This window comes from Anopheles maculipalpis, chromosome 3RL (genome assembly GCF_943734695.1).
Source record: "Anopheles maculipalpis chromosome 3RL, idAnoMacuDA_375_x, whole genome shotgun sequence".
Classification (NCBI taxonomy): Eukaryota; Metazoa; Arthropoda; class Insecta; order Diptera; family Culicidae; genus Anopheles; species Anopheles maculipalpis.
The window spans coordinates 19,438,359-19,460,151 of record NC_064872.1 but is presented as its reverse complement, the minus strand read 5'-3'; the positions used below and the strand labels follow the sequence as shown (position 1 = coordinate 19,460,151).

Below are 21,793 nucleotides of genomic sequence, written 5' to 3'. Positions count from 1 at the left end.
CCCCGAAGCGATAAACGACCAAGTCTGTACTTATTAGTGCTCCTTGGGGACTTGGGTAGAACTACTGCTCAATGATCGCCACCACGAAAGTCACATTTCGGTTGTTTTCTTGTTGACCGCCACTCGATCAATATTAAACAAGTTGTGCAAATATTGTTCTATAAGTTTATTGCACTTTTAATGCTTCGATCACCGCCACCGTAACGACACGCCTCAATGTGTTTGTGTATGCTTAAATAATGATAACGTATGAACCGTTATGTTTCAATATGATCAAAATACTGTCACTTTTATGTTTAAACTTAAAGCTCTGTTACCATTACCGTTAGCGTAAAACAACGGGGAAAACGAAAATGCAATAAATAACAGCAGAGCGTGAAAAGAAATGGGTGTTGCTGGTAGAGAGGTAAGTAAGGCCTAAAGCCCTAAAAAATGGAGGACGTCTAGTCGGGCAGGTTCGTTAGGGACAGCTTCCCCGTACACCTGTAAATACACTCGTTCGGTGGAAGTTCTCCAATTTCGTAGAGCTTCAGAGACTTGAGCGCCATCCCGGAGTGGCCAGCATTGAGGAAGGCGATGGTAGCGTCACGTCCAGCATTCTCCACCAGCACATCATGTCCACCGGGGTGCTAAAGTACGGATACGAAAAAAAGAAATAAATAGGAAACGGATCGTTGGTAAAAGATCGATGACAGTCTTAGACATATGTATATATTGCTCCATAGTACAGAACTACACTAGAATTATAAGTTATGTCACGATTTTTTAGGTACTACCCCCCGTACAGATTGGCACCGTCGTCGTGTGTCTCGAATGGTTTCTGATTCGTCTGATAGCGAGAACGCCACACGCAATGTCACACCTTATCACACCATCCACGAAAGTCCATTGTGACGTGCCGTGCTGCAGTCACCGAAAATAAGTACAAAAGCTGTCCCGAAATCACGATAGTCCGGATGATGGTGATATAAGATTATCTAGAGCGTTCGTAAATCTAACTATGTGCATACACACACGCGCTGCAGAAAGAGGGCTCGAGCTTGCTGGATCGACGACAACGTGTACGCTGCCAAGCTGCTTGACCATATCAGACATCTCGGTGCGAATGTCTTGTCATGTTTGACCCTCTTTAGCACTCGTTTATTTCTTGTCGGTAAACGAAAACTTTACACTGGAGGATTTCTTGAGCATATAAAGGTGGAACACTTGGACAAACATGCACGCAGATTACTGCTGAGATTGTGAAGGCTTGAAGATTAATCTTGAATATGTGATCCTCGATGATCATTCGAACTTAGAAGATGATCCACTATGGATTGTCCATGATCTTGACACATCTGTTCTGGTTATTTATCACAAAACACATGTAAGTTCACCTTAGTTACAATGTCTAAACTTCACCTTCAACACCCACTTATCTAAAGCCCCCACTGTCAGTGAACTAGTGCAAGGTACAAGGCACAACTAGCGAGGTGTAAGTCAACAACCATCGGGAACACTTACCAATCTGAGAAAATTCGTAATATCATACACACGATCGTACAGCACGATCCAGCAATCGTCATAACAATCATGATAAGCCACCTCACTGAGCGTAATCTGCGGCCGTAGTCGCTGCTGGTGGCCATTACTGTTGCCATCCGTACCGGCCGCTTTAGTGAGCCGCAGGGCAGCCATCGCTAGCTGCAGTATGGTTGCCGTTTGATTCCCGTTCACCACATCACAGCCCTCGATCGGGCTTTGCACCTGTGTTTCCACTGTGGACATTTTGATTATTTTTCTTCGACTAATTTCTTCAACACTTCACTTAGGAGGGACGTCACCGGGTTGGGTTCGAGAAAATTGTAATTTTAGAAACCGTAGCCGATCACTTTTGTTGTACTGCTTCCGGCGTGCTGATACCGCAAGGACAACCGTCGCGATTCAAATTCTGAGCGAAACTAAACCATGCCGACCGTTTGCGGGACAGTATATACGGAGCTGCGGATTCACAACCACACACGGGCAGCACATGGGTAACGACGTCACACACTGGTACTTGGTGCGCTTGCTGCTGGGCATACGTCAGTAATTTTGTGGGCCGTGTTTAGCGAGACGTCGCAATACTGTAAGTGGGTGCTATCTCGCATGCATACGATTACAAGTATTCGGCGTGATGGATGCTTCTTTATTCAGCAAAAACAATCGACCTATCAGCGATAGATAGGTTTGTTTAGGTCCTTTGTGGGCCTGTTTTGAGGCATGTGGCAAGAATTGAGGATACGCTTCGTACAGGCCATAATGATTCATTTAGACTTCTGGATGTACCTCCAGTTCTAACCAGACAATCTAAATCTCATGTTTGGGATTAGACTTTGCCACTCCAGCTTGAGCAAACGAGATAACGAGCTATTGTTTTGTGGGCCCGTTAGCCGAGAGAACCTAAGAGGCTGCAATTTTCGGGCACAGGATGAAAGGAGCACATGTTCTAGACATGAGTCTCGTTATCAGATTCAGCACCAGCGAACTGAAGCGAACAATGTCTACCGAAATTGTCGACCAGCACAACTCGACCGGAGCTATTTGTTATCAACTCGACGAGGCTTAACGCTACGGTCATTTGCAATTTATTGAATGGTCACATTTTAGGGTGCAAACCAGTTTCAAAAGGAAGTTCCTATTATGCAATCGAATGATTCACAGGCTGGTACAATTGAACCACAATTATCAGCAAGGAGTCTGAGTGATTGGGGTGTGATTAAAGGCTAATTAACATGCCCTTCGTTGTTTCGTAACTTCCTAGACGGTTTGTGCCAGTTTTGTAAACCCGCGCACACGCTGTCCGGTCGTCTGGAGGTCAACAAACTGGAGTAGTTTTTAGTGCGGCGTCTGTCGAGTGCGTACTGCGTCAGGTGCGTCCAATGCGCGTCGCCGAAATCGATAGACGCGCTTGTAGGTATTCTGCGATACCACGTGTATCACGTCTCAACCACACTAAACCGCAGCTTAACTGCTATAGGGACGAGGACGTGCTGGACTTCCTCTACGCAACTCGTTGCAGGCTAGGCTCGGCTAACGGTGGTTGTGGATTTGGTAATTCGAGAACAAACTGTCTGCGAAACTGCCGACCGCAGTACTGACTGGCTGGCAGGACCCAGTTTTTATGAGCGCTCATTTGTCTTTCGGTTTTTGGTCGGCCCTGGCTTCACTGTTTTACGCCGTGTTCCATTTTCTACTGTATCTGCTGTCGCATGTGGATTCGTACACGACATAAAAACAAAAAAAATGACTCGTTATTTAGGTTGCTTTGTGTAGCTTCGAGACGTAGGACACTCTCGACACCATCTCACGCAACATCTCAATTGTTGATTGTGTGTAGAAATTGTAAGTTAGGTTAAGGTACAAAAAACTGGAAAGAATTCTTCAGATTTTCGTGAGTCAAAGACAATGTTTCTATGCATAGATAGGAATTAAAAAATAAATTCTGTTTTTTTTTTGGTCGCTTAGTGTTGTGCTGCACTCCGTAAGTAGCACCGCACAATCATGGCTGATAATAGTAATAATTTAAATATACGGTCCGGATTAGAACCTGATGCCGTAAAAAAAGAAAATTTCGTCCATATCTCCGGATTTCGGAGGGAATTAAAATAAATGTTCTAGAACAAATGGAAATTAAATGTCTTCGTTCGTGTGTGTGTTCGAGTGTGCTAATTTCATCACTGTGTGCAAATTGAAGGGCACATCGGTGCGACACGTTGCAACGAAACGAAATTAGCCGAAAGGTTTCACGTGCTTAGAATTCGTCACCTAATGTGTGATGTGTGTTTTCAAGTGATTGACGTACTGTTGTTATATTTCGGAGTTAAATGCAACGCTTTATTTGCCAGATGACAAATAACAATTGTAGCTGTTCCTTGTTTTGATCCTGTCCAACCCCAAGGCAACAGAACGGCCCATCAAAAGTGATCGCTATGCAACCGTCGCAAACAATCTGCGATTCGTTGCGGTGATAGTGGGCTCGTGTGCTTCTGATGAAACGATCACAACTTATCGCATCATTGCATCTCTGGAGCTCTGGAGTTTTGGGTTATTAATAATGGGCATGCTGATAAGTTTGAGCTGTTTTTTGCTTCGAAATGCAATTTCAAACGATCTCGGCTAGACAGTGATTGTGTAGCAACAGTAAAATATTATTTCATCATATTTTTTTTCTCCAAGAATTTATTCCCAACTGTGGCCACGTGCTGAAATGGTGATTTTTTGTATTGTGAACGAGGGTGTAAAAACACTATACCGAGCGTGCATTACATGAGCACAAAATATGTTAATAGTATGGTCTACTGAATTTGATAACATTTTAATATTACCTAAATAAAAGACCTTTTCTTTTGAATAAAATCCTTTTCATTACTCTGATGGATTTTCCTATAATCGGATTGAGCGGCCACGTGGGGCCTGCTCAATGCTTGCGGATGGAAAAGGCCTCGGTAGGTGTCTCGAGTGATCCTCGAGTGATGGCTTGGTATACTCGGTATGATAAATAAGACTGAAGCCACGAGTTTATGCCACGTTTATATTTTTGTTCTTTTTTTTAAGAATGTCGTGGGTTAATCGACCGAATCCCGCTTTGAAGACGGTGTAAATTGTTTCAATTTGGCAACCTGAGCCAAGTGGTTTTTGATACAAAAGACAGGAAACACATTTTTTTGCTGTAGATCGGTTAAGCATCAAAATCATGCTGTTTTGGCATGAGTGTTTTGGACGTTAAAGCTAACAAAGTTTTATTCATAACGGATTCAAAGATCATGGCAGCATCACATAACTTGGTATTGACACGGTAGTTAGAAACATCTGCCATAGAGCCCTTTTTATGAAGTAGTACGAGTCAGCACGATTTCCAAATGAAGGGGAATGAGGATGGAGGGAATCGTAATGGAATAGTTAACAGAGGATAAATGTTAAAAAGACCATTTTTTATAAGTACGACAAAAGGAATGCTATCGGGGGCAGGAGAATAAAAGGATTTTAGCGCAATGAGCGCAGAATCTGCTTCGAAGTTCATAGAGTTGTTGCTGGTATTAGGGTTATTTGTGTACGTGGCTCGAATTGCGTTAAACATAGCGGTAGTCCTGGTGTTAGCCATTGTAAATATGCAAATCTTTCGCTTGATGAAAACAGCACGTGGATGTAGCTGTGTAACGGAAATGTAATTAGCGTTTTAAAAGTTTGATATGCTGCCTCTTTGTAAACGTCAACTATATTAAGCTCAGTTAACACACGAGAATGGATTTAATTCTAAATGTACTCAATGGCTCAAATTATTTTCTACTGTATTTCAACATGGCAAGTAAACTATAAAATGTGTAATATAATGCTTTCGAATATAATTTCTAACAAATATTTCTGATAATACTATAATTTTCAAATTTACACAAACGTTCGTGTGTAAACTCCGCTTAGTCACTGTCATTCTTTCCATCACCTGTCCATTGTGATATGCGTTTGTGTGTGTAATTGTTTGCAATGCACAAGTCCCGTGTGCTTTATGGAGGAATGTTCTAAATAATTAATTTTCCCGCTACAAACAACGCAATTTCATATCCATCCCTCATTGTGATTGATAAGGGAAAGAACCGTGACTAAATGCAGTGTATAAAATAGTTCACATCGATGTAGAACTGGTCACGTTCGTTTCCAGCTGCTCGGGCTCAGGCTGTGTTTGTGGTGCAGTAGCGTGTAGAAAGAACTTCCGGATCATTTTTACACCATAAAGGGTCACTCTTTACGGTACATAATGCTGTGCCGTGAATGTTAAATCGTGGTGCAATTGGTCCTGGCAGAGTTCAAACGGGACAAGCGGGAATAAAGTTTTTTCCTCCATCAGCAACCAGCATCCAGCAGCAATATCAACAACAGTGAGACAAACACTGGAAAGGTTTTCGTCAGTGTATGCTATCATTCATACAATATACACTAGGAATCATGAGTAGCCTGGGTAACGGCAACAATCAGCACAACATCAACAGCAACACCGGAAGCAGCCAAAATTCGGCCGCCGAAGGCACAATGGAGCGCGGAAGGTTAGAAGAAAGTTTTTCCCCCTTGCAAATGAAAATTGGTGTTATCGATTTTTGTCCGTCTCGCATCCCTTTCGAATGTGTGCGTTATGTACGCTGCAAACGAGACAGTTAGGAGGGTGTTAGTGAGATGTGAATGTTTTGTTTACATTTTTCCGTTCCCCTGTGTGATGCAAACGAATCGAGAGGAAAAAAACGAGAAAATGAAAACTTCTCCTCCCCACAAGGATGTTACAATACCAATTATGAAATTATAATTTAATATCCGCGTTTCGTTATTCTCCCTCCCCTCTTTTTAGCTGCATCCTGGTACGTTATGCAAGCCAAAACTCGCTGGACGAAAGCTCCCAGAAGCAGCTGCCACGCTCAAATGGAAAGGAAAAAACGACCGGAGCGTACCGTAACAACATCCACACTCAGCGTTCGTTCGAGGCCATGAACATGATGCGAGAGTACGTGTTTAACCTAGTTCCCATCGGATGTCTCCATTGTTTTTTTTCTCCTGCCTCCCATCGGGCTAATTTCTGACATTCTTCTTGCAGACAAAATCTTCTCTGCGATGTCGTACTGGTAGCGGAAGGTATAGAAATTCCTGCCCACAAAATGGTGCTTGCATCCTGCAGTCCGTACTTCTACGCCATGTTTACCGGGTTTGAGGAAAGCCGGCAGGACCGTATCACACTGCAAGGTGTCGATCCGCGCGCCCTACAGCTACTGATCGAGTACGTGTACCGTGCGGTAGTCGAGGTGACGGAAGATAACGTACAGATTCTCCTAACTGCGGCCAATTTGCTGCAACTGACCGATGTGCGGGACGCGTGCTGCGACTATCTGCAAACACAGCTTGATCCGAGCAATTGTTTGGGTATTCGTGACTTTGCCGACATTCACGGATGCATTGATTTGCTAAATTATGCTGAAACTTACATCGAGCAGCATTTTTCGTGAGTGTTTCGTTGTGTGAATCTACATTTTTTTGTCTTCAAAATGTTTAAGGTTATTTTAATTTATTTGTAGGGAGGTTGTGCAATTTGACGAGTTTCTGAATCTTACCAGCGATCAAGTGGCGCATCTGATCAAGAGCGATCGTTTATCGGTTCCAACAGAGGAAAAGGTAATCTCCTTACAAAAAACGTCTTGGTTTGTCTACTTATTCATACATGTATATTCATAAGAAGGGTACTATTGACAAAATAACAGTTGATTCAGTTGAGGTTTGTTGTTGGAGAGGATTGGAAGGCCGTTTCTTATTAATTGCCCAACAATTAAAATCTATCGGTCCATAATTGCGTTTTTAAGCTGAAAGTCTTTGGGAAGATCTCTTTAAATTCAGCAAAATTTAGCCTTTGTCTTCCTTGAAGATGTTTGTCCCGCACTCCTGTAGCGCTTTTTCGCTCCGTTGGAAGAATTAGGAGAAATCGTCAAAGGCTAACTCGATCTGTAGCTAAATAATTTTCCTTGCTTGTCTGGGAAAAAATGGTTTACCCGTCCGACGAAGGTTAATTCGTCCGACGTTAGCAAAGCTGGTGACGCCCGCCCCCCCAACGCCGATCCATTGTTAGGAACTAGTACTGATCGATCCACTAAAAAGCCTATTCAAGTAGATCTGAAGCCGTAACAAGGAGCTGCGTGAGTGTCAGGGATAGGTCATTTCTTCACGTGATCGGTTCACCAAGGTTCCAACCAAGGTTGGTTCGGATTATCCACTGCAGATTTTTTTAAGGATAGTTCATTGGAGTATCGGACGGTGCTTTTTGTAGGCACTCGTTTTTCTGTACAAGAAAATAGAATCCCTTGCTTGGTTCCCTAACGATCCTTAAATCAAATTAAAATTATATTGAATGTGAAATAACACTCCATCGAATTCTTCTTCTTGTCACAGGTGTACGAATGCGTCATTACCTGGATACAGTACGATGTGAATGGCCGCCAGCATCATCTAGCCGAGCTAATGGAGCACGTCCGCTTACCCTTGCTCTCCCAGGACTATCTCGTACAGTACGTCGAGAAGGAGCAGCTCATGAAGGGTGATCTCCAGTGCAAGGATTACATTATCGAAGCGCTCAAGTATCATCTGCTTAAAGGCGAACAGAAAACATGCTTCAAAACTCCTCGAACCATTCCCCGGCAACCGGTCGGATTGCCGAAAGTACTGCTCGTCATTGGTGGCCAAGCACCGAAAGCGATTCGTTCGGTCGAATGTTACGATCTGCGGGAGGAAAAGTGGTACCAGGTGGCCGAAATGCCGACACGCCGCTGTCGGGCTGGATTGGCTGTGTTGGGTGATAAAGTTTATGCTGTCGGAGGCTTCAATGGATCGTTGCGGGTGAAAACCGTCGATGTTTACGATCCGGTGCTGGATCAGTGGACAACAAGTCACAACATGGAGGCCCGCCGTTCAACGCTTGGTGTTGCGGTACTTAATAACTGCATTTACGCTGTTGGTGGTTTTGATGGATCAACGGGACTAAGTTCGGCGGAAATGTTTGATCCGAAGCGGCAAGAGTGGCGGTTGATTGCTTCGATGTCGACGCGCCGTAGTTCGGTGGGGGTTGGTGTGGTAAATGGATTGCTTTACGCCGTTGGTGGATATGACGGAGCATCGCGACAGTGTTTAGCATCCGTGGAAAGATATAATCCGTCTACCGACACCTGGACACAGATCGCTGAGATGTCTGCACGACGCAGCGGAGCCGGTGTTGGAGTGCTGGATAATATTCTCTACGCGGTGGGAGGTCACGATGGACCATTGGTAAGGAAATCTGTTGAAGCGTATGATCCGGCGACAAACACGTGGCGTGCGGTAGGTGATATGGCATTCTGTCGTCGGAATGCGGGTGTGGTTGCCCACAACGGAATGCTGTATGTGGTCGGCGGTGATGATGGCCTGTCGAATCTGGCATCGGTTGAGGTTTATAGCCCAGAGTCGGATAGTTGGCGCATACTGCCGTCATCGATGAGCATCGGTCGCAGCTATGCTGGTGTGGCAATGATAGATAAGCCCTTGTGAAGCGAGCAGCAGGGCGCACGGGTCGCCACCAAACAATCCTACTCTTCCCAACACCATACCACCGGTACTATCTACTCCCGGTACGCGAACTGTTCCGCCCTGCAGCAGGTGCAGAATGAGGCGGCCGCAGGTTTGGCAGCCGCAGGATTCGGTAATGACGATGAAAACAGCCAGGCGGAAGGACTCAATCCGGAACCTTCGAATAGCAACCATAACGTGGCGAATGGAAATAATGTACATTACGAGAACATTTACGAATCGATCGAACAGTTTGCGCCCTTAAACGGTGTTGGTGGTAATGGTGGAAATGGTGGTGCCCATGCGGGTATCCCTGCTGGTTCGAATCCCTTGCAGCATGCAGCTTTGAATCAACCGCAACCGGGACCTTCTGGGCTCGCTTCCGGACAAGCGCATCGTTCTCTTAATGGTGGTGGGGATAGAGGAGCGGTTGGTGGTGGTGCCGTTGGGGGATGTATCCCACCGCCACCTCCAAGTATGCTGCACAGCATGCAACAACTATACCATCCGATGGCGTACCGGAATGAGCTTTACGATCGAACGGCTGGATATGACGTTCCGCGTGGTCGTCCAGCTCCTAGCTACTACCAGAATCAACCTCCAGCAGGACCTTCGTCCAGTGGACGATACCCGAATCTTCATCTCGATTTAAATCGTGTTCGTTATCCTTCGGGATCATCAGCGCAACAACAACAAAGGACACCACGTCAGAGGAGTTTTGATGACACAGAATCCTACCACTATTATCGGTGTCAAAATCAATCGAACGGAATAGCAAAGTACGATAACTTGTACGAGCGTGTAAGAGAGGAACCGGCCTATCAAAACACAGGATCCTTCGCACCGGCAGTCAACCGAGCTGCGGGTCTCTTTGGACGGTTCGATGTGATTGGACATGGTGTCGGGCGTATTGAGCGACATCTGAGCTCGTCCTGCGGTAATATTGATCATTATAGTCTCGGTGGACACTACGCTGTGCTGGGGCACAGTCATCTTGGAACGATGGGACACATTCGCTTAAATCAATCGAATAGTAGCGCGTCCAGCAATACTCCTTACGGTGCGAATGGGACATCGAATGGGACTTCCCAACCAAATTCCTCCAAGGACTCGTCGTCGGTGAATGTAAAGAGCTTTTTCAGCTGTCTTGGTGGAGAGAACTCTCAGTCGATGAATAATCTGAATAAATCCTCTACCGCTAATGGAACTTCGAATGGTGGTGCGGTTGCGGCGAATGGAAATGAAGGGATATTGCCAGGACCAGGAGTTTCTGGAGTATCTTCAGGAGGAATAGGAGGAGGTGGAGCAGGATCATCAGGAGGAAACAGTGGACAAGGATCAAGCATTATGGGTGGATTAGCAAGTGCTGCTGCTGTTGTTAATGGCGCTGGATCGAGTGCAAGCACGTTGGGAGGCAAATCAACCGGTGCGATTCCGAAGATAAGTCGAAAGTCGAAACAATCGCAACAGGGTTCTTCGGAACAGATGTCTGGAGGTTCTGCCCAACCACCACTTGCCGTCGGGAATGGATTATCACCTCCAGTGGATGTCTCCATTGGAGGAGGGTCCGATCCAATGTACGCGAATGCATGTGGAGGACGTGTTACGAAGCCGTCCCTGCAGTGGTTACTCGTAAACAAGTGGCTACCTCTGTGGGTTGGACAAACACCTCCAGATTACAAGTTTATCGATTTTAACTTTATGTTTTCGCGAAACTGTGACGGTTGTTCGTCAGCAGGTGGATCCCATGGTCAGCAACAGCAACAGCAGCAAGAACTCGTACGTTACGGATTGTTCGATCAAGCCGATTATATTCCTCCAGCTCGAGAGTATCCTACCATGACCGGCAGTTACCCCCGAGTGCTCCGAAATACACCGCAACTCGCTCGTCTACGTGAGCATGAGTATGAGAACGTTCCGGTAAATGATCCACCCGCTCGAGGACTGCGAGGAATGTCTCCTCTTCAACTTGGCCGTGCACGTTCCGAGAGTCCTAGTCGAGCTTCCGGATCGGATCCACTTCGTACGTGGGCTTTCAATTTCGAAAACAACACCTTCCGTCCAGCTCGAAGTCCAGCACTAACGACCTCCTCCAGTTTGGCCATTAATACACGCGAAAAGCCGCGTGAAGTTCGTCGAATCACCGACGGAACCTTCGGCGCACGAGATCTTGCACAAATCGACACGGAAAGGCCTGGCCCGAGTGGATTGGCGAGCAAGTTTGCCATCTTGAAGCAACCCGAACCGGACAAGGACGATGGACGTTTGTCGTCGGCATCTTCATCGTCCGATTCGGACAACTTTGCAATCGAATCACTTGCCGCCGAATCTGGTGGACAGCCGGAAGAGGAGGAAGAGGATGATGGTAGTACCCGGTCGGCGGATGCTCGTCCGGAAGATGGTGGTCGTGTTGGGGGAAATTCGAACGAGAAGGAAACCGTTGGTTCCTCCTCGAATGATACGTCCGATTCGCTCAATTATGATGGACCGGAAACAGCGGATCGATCACTATCGGAGGATGAAGTTGAGGCCACACGTCCGGATAATACGACAGCGAAATAAGTTTACACGTTACACATTTACAAGGTTACAATTTACAGTGACACAACATGACAATTTCTCCAGTTATAGCTTAGTTTTAAGTGAAGGGTAGGGCCTAATTTAAAAATTGTTTACCTTCTTCCTGTGATTTATTGCAGCGTTGCTACCACACCGCATGGTGCGTGTCTCGGAGAGGCTCTAGAAGAAAATTTACACCCAAAATCCCCGCAATCAGAATCATGTTACTCTTCTTACTTGCTCAATATTTATTAATGATTGTCTGATGTTTCCTGTATTGCTTTTACCAATTTCCTTATTGCTGATCGTATTTATTGGATTCGCAAGTTCCAGTTCTAGTGATGTTTTTTCCCTCTTTTTCCAATTAGCGTCTAAACAGAGAGTCAAAAAGGAAAAAGAAACAATAATGAAATAATTCCACTGTTACCTAATAGAGGAAGGCAAACGCTAAATGTCGATTTTAACCATGTAGAATATAGTGTATAGTACGTACTTCCACACATTTACACATCTAACGTACATTGAGTGAGACTAATAGAAACGATTTAGTAACAGTGAGAAGTAGACGTGTTTTGTGTTTAATCCTCGTACTACGGGGGCTCTATATAGATATAGGTGTTAGGTAGTTTGAAATGAACGAGAAGATGCCAAACACACACTGGCGCACAAAGCGCATTTAGTTGGTGCATTCCAGCAGTTAGCGATGTAAAGCAGGTGTTTCCTGGTTCCTGGTTAGGGTTACGATCATTCCCGAATTTACTGTGTACTTTCTCGTTTGAAATGGCAATGTAAGCGAAGGTCAGAAATTAAGTCAGTGAAAATGACAATTATGGAGGTACAAAAATTAATCGAAAGACACATAAAGCACAACGCGATTGTAATGTCGCAGTAACATATTTGCACATCAAGTACATGAAAACAATAATACGAGAACAAAACATGGCGGTAGTCGAACGTACATGTTCGTTATTTTAAAATATAGCGCGTAACCTTTAAGCGCACCCTGTCGCCCTGTAGCGTCTATTCTGGTACTAATCTATATTTACACACACATACATGCAGCATTACAGGTTACGGGGTTACACCGGCTCCCAAGACAAAATGCGTAACACCTTTGTAACACACCCGTTCATTCGCATATGCATTTGATATCCTGTAGGAAGTTATGACATTAAATTCAAATAAACTGTGAAATGTGATTTAACTTGTCAATTTGTTTGTACGCTGTTTTCAGTTTGATTTCGTGTGTCAGGTGACAATGAATAAGAATTCTTACGAAATTGGTGACGTGACGTACTGCTGGGCATTACAATTTATGCATTTAATTTACATCGGCAAGTGCTTGCGTTGATGTAATACATTACGACGTTGGGGAAGGTGCTGGTACTACTGTTTGAAATGTATTTTTGTCTTGAAAGAGAATGTGAATGAGCATTGACGTTTGTATGTTAATTGTGATCCAGGTTTTCTTTTATAATTTCTTCATCGTCAGGAATTTAGTCTAATAACAGTTACTACATATCATTTGTAAACACATCACCATAGGTAAACCTTCTGCGATTAACAGTTCTGGTTGATTTTTAAACATTGCGGAGTTCCTCATTACGAAAGGTGGGTGAGTAACGCATTCCAATAAGCGATAATGTTCACGAGCATTATCTGGATCAATGGAGATGTCATACATTCAGAGCAGAATCATATGACGTCTAGTGAGTGGCATTTGTTGAACATATCATAAAAGTGATCTTCTTTAGAAAGATCAAGTAGTAGGAACAATATTTCACCTTATCCTGCTTTAATTCTATTTTACAAATCAACACTAGAATTCTACGTTTATACAGTTACACCATCTTAAATTGATGTTTTGTCACCTTCAGGACACTGTTATACACTGTTATACACTTCCTACATATGCCTCACGTGAGGAAACTGTCCTAGACATTTAGAAAGGTAGACTCAAGTACGCGACTTTAATGCTATGTTGGATTCTATGATGAAGTTTATTAAACATTATAAAAATATGGTTGCTGTTAACAGCAACTCGTGCTAAGTCAAAGGCTCAAGCTTCCTTTATAGGTGGCTTGCTACTTGGGTTTACCGATGCTCCAGTGCTACTTTCCTCTGTCTGTTTGAATGTTCTTTCAGGATCGTATCGTCCTATAAATCCTATCAAGTGGTATCAGCGTGTCTAGTAAGTCATTCGATGGTCGCTATGACATGTTAAGTCGTAAAGCCAAAAAGAGGTCGAAAGAAAAAAACTCCTTGGGCCATATTTCTCGGCAACATATAAACAAATACAAATAAATAATAATGACGCGGTGTGCGCGGCTTTTGAGATTCCCTTAGCAGAATAAAAAGACATGAGAAGTAAGTAAGACTAGGAAGTGTAACGTAGGAAGTGGATGTCTTTAAAGTACTCCAATTCAAATATGTTGGCATGTATGAGCCCCGGGGTGATCCCCTATACTTCAAGAAGTTTTTGAAGCTTGAGTTTACAAAGTTGTTGACTGGTTTACATCGTAAATATTGTAGATGTTATTGACGACCATATTCTGAGAAGATTAAGGGGTGTTCTCTAGATGAACAAGAGTTAAGTTTCAACGAAATAGTGTACTAGAACCTCCAAAGTGCACAAAAATGTTTTGTTTTTTGTTCCGACTACAAACACTATACCCACTAAAATCGGTAGAATGTACTGTGTGGAACAAAGGAATAGGAATTCGAAAATAGAAGTGTGTTCTAGCAACGGGAACTATTCCAGGATATCTAGGAACCATAATCAAAATCTATCACATTGCTCCCGGATACGTACACTGACTAGCAATAAAATAATGGCCCAATGTGTGACAAGTTAATTTAGAATCTTGATTGATAGTAACAACACCTTCCCGGTGGCGGCGGAAAAGGATCACCATTGGCACCATGCTGGTCAGTCGCGATATCGAGTTACTTCAATTCCGAAACATTACTCCAAAGAGATCCATAGAGAGATACCAGGATATGATTGGAGCGCTTCCGTGTCGAATGTATCCCGTTGGCAAGCGGTATGTTTTCAGCATTTTGGTGTCTAGTTATGATACAGATGCTGTCTCGGTACCTTTAATCGATTTTGATCTTTTTCATTTCGGAACATAAAAAAGCTGGAACTGTGGAGTGTTTCGTTTCGTTCGTGGTCAAAAATCAATGTCATAGGGTAAATTATTGGCGGAAGTTCGTTAGGAAGTAAAATGGAGTTTGCTAATCTATTTTTTCAGCCGTTGCGGGCATTTATGCCCAATTGTGTTTCTTGGGCATGTCTAAGACCCTTTCCAACTCGATTTTAATGCCCATAAAACTTAATCGAAACAACATAGATAATCGTTTAACGTGCACAGCCTTGCAGGGTTTTTGCTGGCCAATGTGCAATGGATGTCAATAATTTGCCCACAATAACCATCAAACGGAACGACTGTGTACGATCGGTAAATACAAATTAGCTACCAAAGGTGTGGCTGTCGCTCGAACGCTGGTTAGGTCTTTCAATCCACAAAGCAGACCGTGGACAGTGCGCGCGCGCGTGTGTGTCCAGAAGTCTGACTGAGTGGAGAGCAAACAGAAAAAAGCGGCCGCTTGCAAAAGTCATAATCGTTATGATTAATCAAATCTAGAACCTGATCGTACTACCAGCTCGATCGGTAGAAACCGTTTATGATCGATATCGGCGATCGGATTTTGCGAGAGAGAATGGGCTTAGATTTTAAATTGTTTTGGATTTAATCTGTAGCACCCAACTAACAGCGGGTGGTCTTCTAGTAACGGATTTGAAGGTGTATTTTTTTTCTGCAGTTGTTAAATCCTTCAAAGCTGACGGCTGTGAAATCGTTTCTGTTCGACTGTAGTGTGACAACACTTCCCGACGCTTTTCCTGCACTGGGCGACATTTAGCGACAACCGTTGAACGTCGCTACAATGTCGTTACAATGCAAACAATCGAAGGTTTACCGTACACCAGAGTTCAACTATTAAAATCGGAGGCCATCGCCATTAGAAGGCCACCTTTGCCTGGTAGCCTGGTTAACCTGTAGCCGCAAGGAGAGCTGGCACGCACTTTTGTAGGACCTTAGTGAGGGAGAAGAATAGAATCCGCATCGAGCGGTGTGACGGGCAAAAAGGCTGCGATCGCTTCAGGTACTTTCAGGTCAATTTGCAAACGATTGAAGGGCTTTCGATATTTGGTTCACGTGCGCAGTTTGCAAAGGTTTTGAAAGTTTGTATGCAAACTTCGGCTCATTAAAAACAAATCAAGCCACATAAATCACCATCCATCTGTTGGTATTGCTGCACAGAAATGTCAACAGACTAAGGCGAGTGTGTCGGCTGTTGCGAAATAAAGCTCAACTCGTCTGCAAGTCTTGTAAATTTTCTCACTGGATTCGTTTAGACTAGAGACTGCCAATTGCTCACCGCAGCAAACAGCTATACATTAGAATAAAAAGTGTGCAAAACGTCAACGCGAGAAGTCTCGTAATCTCGTAGGACGTGGATTCGAATCGATGCGACCTTGAACTCTGGAATGCGTGGAATGCCGATATCAGGCAGGTTCGCGCTTGATCGATGAATCGTGCGCTAGCAACGCGGGCCGATCGTCCGGCAGTTTGAAGAAGACACCCAAACTAAAAACCGGATCGATTCGAAAACTGGATGCAAATCCAAGTCTATCCAAGCCTTTGGCAACTACAACATCGCACCATTCGCGCTCTTTGTCAAAATAGCATCCTTGTCAGCGGGAAAGGAAAACCCACCGGCAAAGTAATGTACCTAGCTTTAATGCGAAAACCCTTCAGAACGCTCGACCTTTTTATTAATCATCGTTTACATCATCACCAGCATCACGTATCACTAACGTCACGGTGGTGACGTATCTGTCAGTTGCTGTGGCTGTAAAAAAATCGATTATTCCCGGATCGGAAGGCACACTTCAACCTGACCCGGGGCTTGGGATCTTCCCGCGATACGGATCTGTAGTTTCTACGTATATGTGTGTGTATGTGTTTTTTTTGTCGCTTTACTCTTTCCCCTTCATGTCCGCTTCCGGTTCTGAGCAACGGTCGGAGATTAATTCTGACTCGATCAATCGGTTCCGCGTCACATTCCGACCGTTTCAGGCTTGCGATCGGTCATGCAAATGAGAAGCGTTCGGTCTCTTTTCTCTGAGATCTGGCCAGATGTTTTGCGCTTTGGTTCATTCCGGGCAGAAACGGGTACGAAATGTGTAGAAGTTGACTCGAGGGCGTCTAAATTTTGCACGGGACTAAACAGTGACAATCGTTCGAGCGAGGAAAACGGTTATTATATATTTTGTTTGTTTAGTGGAAACCTTGTATTCAAGACATTGTAATTTTTTTTTTGGTGAGGATTAAAAGTGTGTTAAATTACATTGACTAATCCTAAATTGGCACAAATAAATAATCAGGCAAGCTTTTTATACCGATAATTTTTTTCTAGACGGGTTCTTCGCTTATGAGCCAGTTCGTTGGAGTCTTTTGTGTCAATTAGGTTAAAGTGATGAATGTTAATAAATTATTTTTTTAATAAATTAAATTAAAATTTTTTTACACTATTGATTCTATTCATTTTTTCGATCTTCTGATGTAAAGGGTTCGTCGCTTTAAAAAAAAACCCATCGTTGAAGTCTTTTGTTATGTTTGACATGTTTGATTTTGGGTTAATATTATTCTTCAGAATTCCAAACATTTTTATTTTAAAAATTAAAAAGAGGTATTTTTGAATGACATTTTCAGGATACATCGTATTAAAAAATATATCACAAAACAGAATAAGAAAATATATGGACCGCTCGTTCAAATAGAATAAAAAATAGAAAAAGGAAAATTAGTTATTTTGGATACAGCTAAAACAATATTTAATAATTGAAAAATATGTCGTTAAATTACTATAAAAAATAAAATAAAAGCTATATTGATTAAAAATACTATAAATCAGATTTTAATCTGATCTTACATTTGCATAAGAACATCGATTAAAACGAGAGTGAAATTGTGCCCGAGAGTAACACTTTTCGTAGGCATTCAGCTCTCCATTTCACATTGCTCATGGAGCAGGGAGCGAGTGATACTTCCTTCATAGCCACTATACTAAAAGATCCCTCATCTGCTACCCCCAAATTCTCACAGTCTACTTCATCTGCAAGTATCGCAGCTACTCCCCACCCAGAAAAAAGGCTTTAAAAATCTCACGCATAGCTCTCGCTCCCGCTCGCAGCTAAATACTCGCTCTCTTGGTTGATCGGACAATTTTTACATAATTGAACGGCGCGATTCGTGCCATTGCGGATCGTCAGCTGGTTGCGGTAGGACGCGCGATCTCGTTCCCGTCTAGTTTGTCCGGAACGTTGGCACCTTTTTAGGCACGCGCGTGTGTTCTCTGTGTGTTTCGTAGTTCTAAAGTGCTTGTAAGTGTTCGGTACCGGTCGATACTGATTTAAGTGGAGCTTTTCCAGCGAGTGAGTGTGCTAATGTGCTTTGGAAGTGTGTGTGTGTTTTGTTTGAAACTTGCCCTTTTCCTTTACGCACCAATTACACCTCCCACGGGGGCGGTAGGTTTGAAGTTCATTGCCAATTGTGTTGTTTGGGGCAGAGGGAGGAAAGCAGCAGCATCAACTGACCCCTAAACATTGAGCTAATGTAATTACAACCGTAGGCGGGATGGCCGAGTAGAAAACCTCCCAGAACCGGGGTGTGGACAAGGTCGATATTGTGTGTTTTTCTTCAACTGTTTTATTTTCTTCAACCACTCTTCTCCCGCCAAACGAAACCACCCTCCCCTCCGCCCTTTCAAAACCGTTTGCATGGGGCTGGAAGTGCAAATCATCGCTAAAGGTTACCGATCTTGATGGCAAAAACACAGAAATCATAAAGCGATTGTAATTGTTCATTTGTCGGGACCATCAAGTGCACGTGTGTATGTGTGTCTGTGTACGTGGTGTGTGTGTATGTGTGTGTACATTATTGTTTGTGTGTTTGGTAGCGGAATCCAAATAGTGCGCGCGCGCACACGATGGTGAAATAATAGTGGCCAATGGTTTAGATTCGATATGATGAGCGATCGGGGAGCGCGCGCGCGTTCACGTTCGAGATGATGATGTGCCTAGCAAAATCTGGTTCGTGGACGGTGGACGCGTGACATTGAGAAATTGAATGAATATCAACCGACCGATCGTCTGTAGTGGTCCGCTTTTGGGATTATGCTCAGCGCTTTTTTCCCTCTTCTTCTTTGGTTTCTTTCGGGGTGGTGATGGTGGTTAACCTTAAAAATGGGGAGGCCGGTATGGTGGTTTCCTTTCTGCCCTGGCCGCTTTTTTTTTTGTTTCTCGAGTGACATTCACGGTGAAAGGAGTGTGACAGTAAGGGCAGGGAGGACGAGAGAAAGAGTGACCGAAAGGGTGACACGAGGAGGGATGTTGTGGGGTGTGTGTTTGTGCTTCCTTTTGGACTTTTGTTTTCTTGCACGCGGAGGAACGAAGATGTGGAGCTGATTTTCTTCTTCTTTTGCTGTCCGGTTTCACAACACACCTGTGCGATGGGCCGATATTATGTGAATGCTTGCGGTGACCGATTGCGTCAGGGTTTTTTTTTTTCGGCGGGAGCTTTGCATGCTTGATCGTGACTGGTGTGTGATGCTGCTGCTGCTGGTCTGCATTACTTAAGAACCATTGATTTCACTTTCGTTCGATTCGGTCGGCGATCGTGAACGGTGGCAGAAAAAATCAGTTCCAAGCAATTGGTTTTTAATGTGGTGCATTTACTGCCTCTTTAAATGTTAACTATTATAAAATGTAATGTTAACGTTTAAAATTGAAAAGGTATTATAAAGAAATTTAAAACAAAAATTAAAGAAAAAATGCACATATTTTTAAAGTTTTTTCACATGAAAAGGGTTCGTCGCTTGTTGTCACAAAAGTGAGTCTTTCGTTATTTTCTTCCATTCGATCGTTCGCAATGGATGATATTTGCGCTTGTGCCGGAACCTGCCATCGACAATGCCCCCGACACGCGTGAACCATGAGGATGTCGCCTTGTTTTTATGTAACGCATCATCAAAAAGACCACATGCGCGTTCGGCTATCGCTAATATTCATCAATGGACCACACGACAGTTTGGGTGGAGTGGGGTCATCGATGTATGGGTGTTGAATTCGCGTCACTCGTATGGTTCGTCTGTTCGGGTGTTGGAATTGTTTATTTTTCCGTCTGGGACCGGCTGTGATGCCTTCGCCCGGATCCGTATGGTTGATAATGATAAATAACACTTTCACACAGCTGTTGAGAGCTGGTTTCTTCCCTGCGCTGCTTCTTCACCGTTATTGAGGTGGTTTTGACTTGGGGAAGTTTTGTTTTGACTTTTTATTGTTAGCTTCACGTGTACAACGTACGTCAAAAGATTCGCTTTGGTCGTGCAAGAAATTTTGGGTTCGTCGCTTTGTTGTTTTTTTAAGAATATAATTAGATATTTTTGCCCTTTCCGACGATCGTTCCGATCACTCACCTGTTTCTTTTGCTTTTAAAAGAATGTTTAGCTGCAAAAGTATGTCTCTGTGTCCAGGAAGCTGGGCAGATATTGCTTAGAATTACCATATTCATACCTCGATCGGCAAAGACTTTAGTCGACCTCAACACAAAACGCTTCCCAACGATTGCTTTTGATAGCTATTTTATGTGTGCGCGTTCAGTTACGTCCAGCGCGTTGAAAAGGACAGCCATAAATCATGCAAAGGTAAAAAACAATTCGCAAGCGAGAAGTCACTTTTTTTTGTAGCCAAGTGATTTCTGCTCCATATAACCGTTACCGTTATGATCGTATCGTGAGTGTGTTTTGTATTTAAATATTTGACAGCGTATACGTAACAGTCTATTTGTTCGGGACGATATTGAAGGAGAGAGTTGGCAAACAAGCAAACACAACCGACTGACCGATCGATTATCGCCTATGATCAATAACAATCTTGTCAACGGTTTTAATTGGTATGCTCGATGTAATACCGTGTGTGTGTGCACAGTTGGCGCTCAGTCCCACGGGTGCATGTCGCGCCTGTCCTTGGACCTAGCGAACAACCACCGCCGCCAAAGGATTGACAGTCATTTGCATACATAATAAGTGCACGACCGGCCAAGGCAGCTGGCATATATGGAGCACAGGTTCAGCTAGAAGCACTGGGAGTACTGCACTAACCCGAGCTCTATGATGCAGAACGCGAAGGCTGCACATGCCAGGAACTCTAGCGCTTTCGAAACGAAACTTTACTGCATGTTGCTTTGCTTTGCTCGCTAGCAGGAAATTCTTTATATTTTACCACCCGTTCCAGCGTGCGAACGCGACAGCCAGCCAGGGTCTGTTTTATTGGAACCAATTAGGGATGTATATTTTATTAGTAATCTTGCCATTCATCCTCTTCGCCTGCGACAAGCGTAGTGCACGGAAACAAAACAAAGAACCTAATAATCCCAACACAACTTGGAACCTGGACGGGGGCCTCGTGATGGCTTTTGTTTTGTACCGCGTGTCCGCGTCACCGAGCGCGCGACGCAACATTGTGTTTGAGGGTTGAGATAAATCTTGTTCAAGAAACTGCGCCGGTTTGACCGAGACTTTTAACAGCGCTAGCCTAGAGGTTGGTTCTTTTGTGTGGTTTGTGTTTCATAAGGTTATTCTGCGGTTCTGTGTCAGTTATGTTTTGATCAAACGTTTCGAACTGATTTTAATTAGTAACAAGGAATCAAGTCAGTGGTTAAAACGATTACTCTCTACGGCAAATGCAGCTCAGCAATTCCTACACTCACGAGGCGAGTGAGTCACACACTTGATCTGCACAAATAAGCTTGCGAAAAAAAAAACACACACACACAAAACCTCGAATGCTTTATGTCTTGTAGAACACGTTCCTCAAAGCGACAAACCTCGTTGTCCAATTTCAGAAGCAGCAACGCCCAAACGTGTCTGTGGCGATAATGATCAGTAGGTACAAATCACTTCCTGCGTGGGTCTTGTCTTGCATGTTGATTCATACTTGTCGAGGGCGGTTATTAGGTGTTATAATACCGTGCTAGAATGGAACGAGTTGCGATTGTTCGTGGGGCAACGAAATTACTGTCAC

The 21,793-nt window shown here is 43.8% G+C and overlaps 3 protein-coding genes across 4 annotated transcripts in view; 1 reads left to right on the top strand and 2 right to left on the bottom strand.

The window, feature by feature from the left end:
• Nucleotides 1-441: 441 nt before the first annotated feature.
• LOC126565563 (cytochrome b5-like) lies at nucleotides 442-1,803 on the bottom strand. The gene is made up of 2 exons (XM_050222754.1): nucleotides 1,504-1,803; nucleotides 442-629 (listed from the first exon to the last, which is right to left on the bottom strand). The coding sequence occupies exons 1-2, from the start codon at nucleotides 1,765-1,767 to the stop codon at nucleotides 444-446; spliced, it is 450 nt and encodes a 149-aa protein (XP_050078711.1). The 5' UTR covers nucleotides 1,768-1,803; the 3' UTR covers nucleotides 442-443.
• Nucleotides 1,804-2,806: 1,003 nt separating this feature from the next.
• The window catches only part of LOC126565319 (GILT-like protein 1), a 390,535-nt gene continuing 371,548 nt past the window's right edge, over nucleotides 2,807-21,793 (bottom strand). The window contains exon 3 of the mRNA XM_050222486.1: nucleotides 2,807-2,817. The gene's annotated coding sequence lies outside the window, so the exon portion shown is untranslated. The remainder of the gene's footprint in view (nucleotides 2,818-21,793) is intronic.
• On the top strand, nucleotides 5,925-11,648 carry LOC126563826 (ring canal kelch homolog). Of its 2 annotated transcripts, none has more exons than XM_050220591.1 (5): nucleotides 5,925-6,059; nucleotides 6,356-6,508; nucleotides 6,599-7,000; nucleotides 7,074-7,170; nucleotides 7,939-11,648. In XM_050220591.1, the coding sequence occupies exons 1-5, from the start codon at nucleotides 5,929-5,931 to the stop codon at nucleotides 11,644-11,646; spliced, it is 4,491 nt and encodes a 1,496-aa protein (XP_050076548.1). In that variant the 5' UTR covers nucleotides 5,925-5,928; the 3' UTR covers nucleotides 11,647-11,648. The 2 variants fall into 2 exon arrangements, with proteins under 2 accessions (XP_050076548.1, XP_050076549.1); XM_050220592.1 differs by having other exon boundaries at nucleotides 7,939-9,066.

Coding starts and splice junctions, on each gene's coding strand:
- LOC126563826 (XM_050220592.1), top strand. CDS start 5,929: ATGCTATCATTCATACAATATACACTAGGAATCATGAGTAGCCTGGGT. Junction 7,001..7,073: donor TACATCGAGCAGCATTTTTC/GTGAGTGTTTCG, acceptor ATTTATTTGTAG/GGAGGTTGTGCAATTTGACG. Junction 7,171..7,938: donor CGGTTCCAACAGAGGAAAAG/GTAATCTCCTTA, acceptor TTCTTGTCACAG/GTGTACGAATGCGTCATTAC.
- LOC126565563 (XM_050222754.1), bottom strand. CDS start 1,767: ATGTCCACAGTGGAAACACAGGTGCAAAGCCCGATCGAGGGCTGTGAT. Junction 630..1,503: donor TTACGAATTTTCTCAGATTG/GTAAGTGTTCCC, acceptor TCCGTACTTTAG/CACCCCGGTGGACATGATGT.